At 43.0% G+C, this 7,068-nt stretch overlaps 1 protein-coding gene across 1 annotated transcript; it reads right to left on the bottom strand.

Annotated features, from left to right (window-relative positions):
- nfil3-5 (nuclear factor, interleukin 3 regulated, member 5) lies at positions 1–7,068 on the bottom strand. Its single transcript, XM_079841410.1, has 2 exons — positions 6,536–7,068; positions 1–3,240 (listed from the first exon to the last, which is right to left on the bottom strand). The coding sequence occupies exon 2, from the start codon at positions 2,685–2,687 to the stop codon at positions 900–902; it is 1,788 nt and encodes a 595-aa protein (XP_079697536.1). The 5' UTR covers positions 2,688–3,240; positions 6,536–7,068; the 3' UTR covers positions 1–899.

Raw genomic sequence — 7,068 nt, forward strand, 5'->3', positions numbered from 1 at the left:
AAAAAAAGGACTGGTCACAGTGACCTTTGGAGAGGGTCATTCCATCAGGCTCCTTTACATTGATACAGTATAGCAATGTACTGGACAAAAGGTGATTTTCACTGGTTAGCGTTGACCTATGAATGACCGAAACACTACAAAGAGAACATTCTGGTATCTCTCAAATGATACAGAGACATAAATACGATGACTTAGAAAATATAATGGAAGCATCAAACATGAACATTAGGAACAGACTATACAGGAATTCAAACAGTAAGAAGTAGACAGTGTTCGTAGTCTTTCTCCCACTTTTCTACTCTTAAAGATTGACATGTTTTTCATAAAATATACTGAAATATGATATGTTTAGTCATGTCACAGTATTATAATAATCCAAGTGCTTCAATAAAGTCCAAAGGCAGAGGAGGAGAGAGACAGGCATAAAGCTGTTGAGGTTCTTTCTTCTGAAATCATTAGGGAGACAAGGACTTGTCTTTTACTCCATGAATTGTGGTGTTCAGGAACTACCCATCCATTTAGCTAAGCTACGAAACATGGCAAAGATATGTAAATATTCAAAGGTGGAGTCAACGGTTGCTATACAGAGTTTTGTAGGTTTGTTTTGAAAGAGGAAAAAGGTCATTAGAAAGAGCTCAATTTCCTCTTTGTAACTTTTTAAAGTTATAGTTAAGTGCTTATGAAAGAGAGAGAGACCAGAGCTGCATTAAAAGTCACAGAATCGCTCTTGATAAGAAAACAGACCTCGAACACAAGTTACTTTCTTCTTGTTGTTGTAATGTATAAGCAGTTGACTTTCATGCAATTGGTACCGTTTTCGTTTTTCTTTCTATAGGATGGTAACGAAGACATTTATCAAGTCCTGTCTCAACTCCATTAAAGGATGTGATGTGCCAGTTTCAGTCACGTTTCTTGTTTCTGCTACCTCGTCCTCCTGAGCTCCTCTTCCCGCTTTCCTTCCATCCCTCTTGCTTCTCTCTGGAAGGAAACTGTTGTGTGCAAAGTTCATCTGCTGTCTCACTCTCCCCATCCTTGCTTCCAGAGCTGCTGCCTTGCTGCTGGTGAACCTGAGCTAGCGCCAGGTACGGGTGCTGAGGCAGAGCGGAATCAAGTGACGTAGCAGCTGTTGTAACCGGAAAGTCTTGGGAGCCACCATTAGATAGTGCTCTATACTTAAGCCTTAGCTTGTGTGGCAGAGCAGTGCCTTTCATTTCACCTTGGTTGTCTCCATACTGGTAAGAATCACTGATGACCATGGTGGGGGAGGATGCTGACTGGTGGATGGCGTGAAATCCACCGGTATCAGAGGAAGAGGATGAGGGAGATTCATCATCGGTGGAGGCTTCTTTATCGGAGCTGCGTGGGTCTCCGTCACTAGAGGAGGTGTCCTTGCCTGAGGAGGAGTGCTCTTGGTAGAAGCCATCTGCTCTTGGGCAGCCTTCATACGTTAGCTCTGGTGGCTCCTCGTTCAGATTGCCGAGGTAGGGATTGGACCGCTGGCATACAAGGGCTTTTCCGGCCTCACTGAGCAAATCTGGGGCAAACGAATTTGAGGTGCTGTCTTGAACCTGACTTCTGCATTGTCCACTCAGGTCTTGTTGCTGTATGACAAACCGCCTGCTCTCCCCGGAATCTGCCTTGCCGTTAGTGAATTCATAGCTTGGTGAATCCAAAGACCTCCTGGCCAGCTGCTGTGCCACCTCTGAAAGAGTCTCTAAACCATCAGGTCTTAGTTGTAGACCGCACCCTGTTTGAGTAAAATGGGTGATTTGCCCATTCTGTTGTGTTTGGGATGCCACCTGCTGCTCCATGTCCTCAACCCTTTGGCTCTCAATAGGATAGGAGCTGCTTCCAGAACGAAAGAGGATGACACTTCTTTGGGGCGTGGCAGATGGAGGGGCCGGGTTGTTGACGCCTTCTTGCTGATCCATTTCTAGAGGTTGGTGAGTCTCCAATCGTCCGAGACTTTGATGGCCATTGAACATGCCATTAAGAACACTTGCCTCAAGCCTGTTAATGTCCATTCCAGAGCTCTCATGTTTGATGTCAAAGTTTATAGGTTCGGGACTGTCCCGTGAAGATCCATCAGACATGTCGGAGATTGATCCACGGGGGGAGTACTTGGATAACGCTGTGTGGCGTTCACTCCTGGTCGGCTGCTCAGCCTCCGAGGAATCAGAGTTCATCATGACCTGAGAAGCACTAGAGTATCCACTGCTTGAGTAATATGGATTTCCGGAAGTTGCTCCTGTACCATTAGCTCCATTAGTCACTGCCTCAGTACCATTGCTGATCTGTTGGGTCTTTTCCATGTAAGAGGCAGAGCTTATGAGTCCAAATCTCAATTTCAACTGCAGGAGTTCTGTCTTCAGCCGCACATTTTCCTCATTCAGTGCTATTACCCTGTTCTCCAGCACCATATCATTGAGCCGGCGTTTCTCCCTTGACCTCTTTGCAGCCTCGTTATTCTTGCGGCGTTTTTCCCAGTAGGATGCATCTTTTTTCTCATCCGAGATGAACTCCCGCTTCCGTCGACAGGAGGCGTTGGGTTTTGGTTTAATTAGTCGGCCTTGACGAGTAGGACTGGCGATTCGAGGTGATGGTAAACTCTCACTGTAGTTTGAGTACGTTTCTAATGTGTCCAAGCTGGCACTGTTATTTTGGGTAGGAAGATTTAGGCTTTCCATTGCGGTCCTATTGAGGCCAGTTTGTATAACTGGCACGCAGTGGACATTGAAAATTTATGTTTGAATACTGAAGAGAGTATGTGTTTCTGATTAAAACTTCAAAAACACACTTAATTGCCAGTATGTGCAATGACTTATGAGGTTCTGTTTTTTCCTCCAAAGAGGAAACGTACCTATTTCTAATTGATGCTCTTTTCCTCCTACTCGGTCCAGTCTTCAAACCTTTCAAGTGTCCAGATTGGTCAAAAAGATAAGAAAAAGATGGAAGGCAACGAAAACAACCGTCATTGGATAAGTGTGTTCCAAGTTTTTTTTAGTCCCAGAAAAGGGATTGCCTTCTTTTTTTTGTTTAGCTTGCTTTCAGTTCTCTCAGATTTTAGACAATGTAAATTTGTTGACTTGGCAAAGCTCCTTGTGCTTGATGGGTGACGTGGTAGTATAGGCTGGGATTTCTTTTGGGAAAACTTTTTTTTCCAAGCACCCCCGAAAGATGTTGATCTTTGATTAGATCCGTCTCAGCTCAATGGTTTATCCCAGTCTCTGTTGAACAGATCTGTAAAAACAAAGAAACAGGATGTGTTTACTGAAATGTGTCCACAAGAATGAACAAAAGCAACCACATCATAGAGTTAAAGGTAACAAGAATTAAAGGAGTAAGATTAGTTATTATGAATAGTATATTGTTTTGAATTCTATTTGTATTCTACTTTATGGCATATTGTAGTTGTGTGTACGTAGTTTAGAAATAATTTCAATCCCTTAAATTAGAATGTGTTTAACTTTAATTCCTTTCAATTTCTATCCAAAAGTTGCAGCTTTGATGATAAATTTCATGGACGAATGTCAAATGATACATTAGCAAAATTTATTCTCTTGTAGTAATTCGGAAACAACCCAGTGTTCCATTTCCAATCTTGGCAGCAACTGAAATGTTCTGCTTTTCCTCTGTCCTATGAGCTCTAGAGAAATGTAGGTCAGTAGAGTAGTGTAGCACAAGCGAGTAGGAGATAATGCCCCGCGCTGCAGTAGGACACTTATTGTGTAAGATACTGCACTGTCATATAATCAGAGACACCTGACTGACTGCCAGGACTGCAGGGAACCAAAGGTGTGGAATATCCGGAATAACCCTCATTCTCTTTGCATTATTTATTTGTGATCCAAACATCATTTATTGACAATGTAACTAAGGACATTTTCATTTATTAAAAAGTACAATCTCTTTTTAAATGACTTTGTGATTTTTTTTTTTTTATGATCCTGTGTTTTTTTTCAAGATTTGTGCTTTATTCTGCAGTAGAGAATGATGTCTTTTTGTTACTGTGCTTAAACTATTACGACTTTGCCCTTGATTTGTTAGCTCATCGTGAGTACATGTTACATAATCACACACAGCTATTGCACCATCGCTAAAACACAACCTCAACACCCGGCATTCTCATAGTTCAACGGTAAAAAGAGGAAGAGGAACAAAAAAGTCCAACACAAACAGCCCATTGTTCTCAAAAGCAAACATAGAACTTTGCCTATGCCTGTTTTGTTTAAGCATGATTGAATTTCCCTTATCTTCAACCACACGAGTGAGTATTACTTTGTATTTTTAAATTTGTGGGCTACTTTGTCCATTGTGGTTAGGCACACAGCATTGTGGGGACTAAGCATCCTTCTAGACAACATGAAAGCGCAAAGTATGGTCCATGCATGAACATTTTTCCATAGGAACGTAAATGAGAGCACGGGGAGGGCGGTGGACGTTGCGCGTGTGTGTCCCACTGACCTAGAAATCGGCTGCTCCGTAAACACGGTGCGTGCGCGCACTGGGTCCAACGCTATGCTGTAAAATAGGTCAGTGGGGCGGCAACGGTGTGTGCGTCCGCGGCTGTGTGTCTGTGAGAGAGTGCGTCAGAGCAAGTGGGGAGGAATTATAGTGCCTACCAAAAATAGTGTGCTTGGGTGAGGGAGGAGTTAAGGATTCCAAATGGGGGATGAGAGGAATCTACCAGCACTGCAGAGGTACGAAAAAAGAGCAAATACGTCAGCATCAGAATATTAGATTAAAGCTAGCTGGCTATGATTCACGCCAGTCATGCACTAATACGCATCAAATACACTAGCATTTTCCCGAAACACATTGAGAAAAGGAGGAAGATTAGAGATTCTGCTCTTACACCACAAGGATTGTCCGATGCGGTTCAGCTTTTGTAATATCACTCATCAGCCGGGAATCAGAGCATGCAGTATTGTGCAGTTCAGACTGCAGGTTGTGGCTCGATGCCAGATTATCACAATTGAGGATCCTTTTAGGACATGCTGAGCTCAGACACCCAAGTTACTATAAATATAGTGTCTGTGAACCTTTATTTTATGGTAGATAAGTGGCTTAGGATAGTAATGGTGATCAGAGAAAAAGGGGGGAGACATTACATAACCGTCCTAACAATATTTTGACCACATGCACATTTGTGTTATTGGTTCCCTTAGCTTGTTTACTTTTCCTCTTCCAAGTATTAAGAGTCTACATTTAAGGGAAAAAGAGCTTGAGGTCCAACTGAACACACAGTTATGAACCGTCCCACATGTATAGTGTTTACAGCTGGAAGCCTCCCTGCATGTGTTCGCCCTGTCACATGCAAGCAGAACTGTTACGCCTCTAGTCTTCCTTCCAACGTAAAAGCCAAGTAGGCCAGTATGACTGTGAGAGAGTGTTTTGGCTAGACTCATAATTGCAGGGGTTAATGCTGAAATCACAATAGCTGTCTATGAAAGTTGTCAAGAGACTAGTATAGCTACCCTTCTGACTAGTTTATCCTGTGGAGAAATAAACCCACCACCTGTAATGCACATCTTTTGAATGTTCTTATTTGGTTTTAAGACTGATGCTCCGTAATTGTAAGAAATTTGGGAGCAATATGATGCAGTTTCAGATTCCTGGCATTGCTGAATGGGGAGTGGTGGAATTGTAAAGGGGCATAGTGTCTACTTAGTTTGGGAGTAGGTGATTTTTTTTTTTTTAGAAGCTAAACATGCAATGAGGATTGCATCACAATTTTGTACAACTGTACAAAATAATATACAAATAAATTGTACAAAATAAAAGACAAATAAATGATTAAACATTTTGCACTTCAGTCTGCTTGTAACTAAACCTGCCTCTCTCTTTCCCAACCAAAAGTTTGACGTCGCTTCACATTGCACAATAAACCATGAGATACGCACTCGCATTACGAGAATTGAATTCACTATGGTGACACGATTTTTGAACATCTCGCGCATCCGAAGAGGGTCTTTCTCTGCTCGCCACTGAACACCGCGCAACCCTTCGCGTGGTATCGCATTATCGGGAGATGCAAGCCGCCACGCGTTATTTTACAACAATATGCTTTGATAGAAACGCTGACTTGCAACTTACTTAATGAAAAGCACGGGAATGATGCCACCGCAATGCACAGACATTAACTGACCCACAGCCACTCATGCTTTTGGATTTCGTAATGATCACCACCTCCCCCACGCCACGACCGTCTCGCCTTGACATTGAATGTGAATATGTATATGCAAAGCAAAATGCGAGATAATCTGTTGCTACCTCACATTATACAATAGGCAAACATAAACAATAAATAGACAGTCATTGAAAACCAATACAATTCTCAGTCAGCGAAGCATTTGAGAGCTATGCAGACCCGGAGTCTGTTTCCATGTGAACAATAACATGCCCTGACCACGTTGCAAGGTAAGAGCCTAGCCTACAACTGTTCAGTCTGCTACAAGCTCAGCAAAACACAATACACACAGCACATATTATGAAATATTAGGCTATATGATAAACAGGGTGCAGTTGAACTCACCTATGTGAAATGGCGCATTCGTTTAGGTAAACGGAAGAATCCTGTTTTATTCTTCAATAAATCGCACGTCCGCGCATATATGCCGTTTCTCGTCCCGATTCTGGTCTTTCGTCCTTTTACAACTTCAGTCTGGGCTGAAACCGTCCCGCGTGGGTCGTGATCCACTCACCGGCTTTGTGTCGAATAATGTGACTCCCTGAATGTGCTGCTATTCGCCGTCTATCTCTCCCTCCCTCTTCGTCCTTGTGTTATGTCGGAGGCTTTGCTCCAATTTTCCTCTCTTACACACACGTACACACACTCTCTCCTCTTGTCGTCCTCGAATGTGTGTTAGTAGGTCAGCGGTTGCATAACACGGAGCTTTGGGTGCCTAGTCACGTTTTTGTTCATCATGACGATACACAAGCTTCCGCTCCTGCCGAAATGACCGAAGAGAACGGGGACGGAGTTGGTCAAAAAAGCTCTTCTCCGGTTCCTTGTAACGACATTCACCTCATACACCGTGACCGACCACATATACGGCAGTGTGTAGT

This window comes from Gobio gobio, assembly GCF_949357685.1.
Source record: "Gobio gobio genome assembly, chromosome: 17".
Classification (NCBI taxonomy): Eukaryota; Metazoa; Chordata; class Actinopteri; order Cypriniformes; family Gobionidae; genus Gobio; species Gobio gobio.

What these genes read in the sequence shown, in the direction of transcription:
- nfil3-5 (XM_079841410.1), bottom strand. Translation starts at nt 2,687, where the DNA reads ATGGAAAGCCTAAATCTTCCTACCCAAAATAACAGTGCCAGCTTGGAC.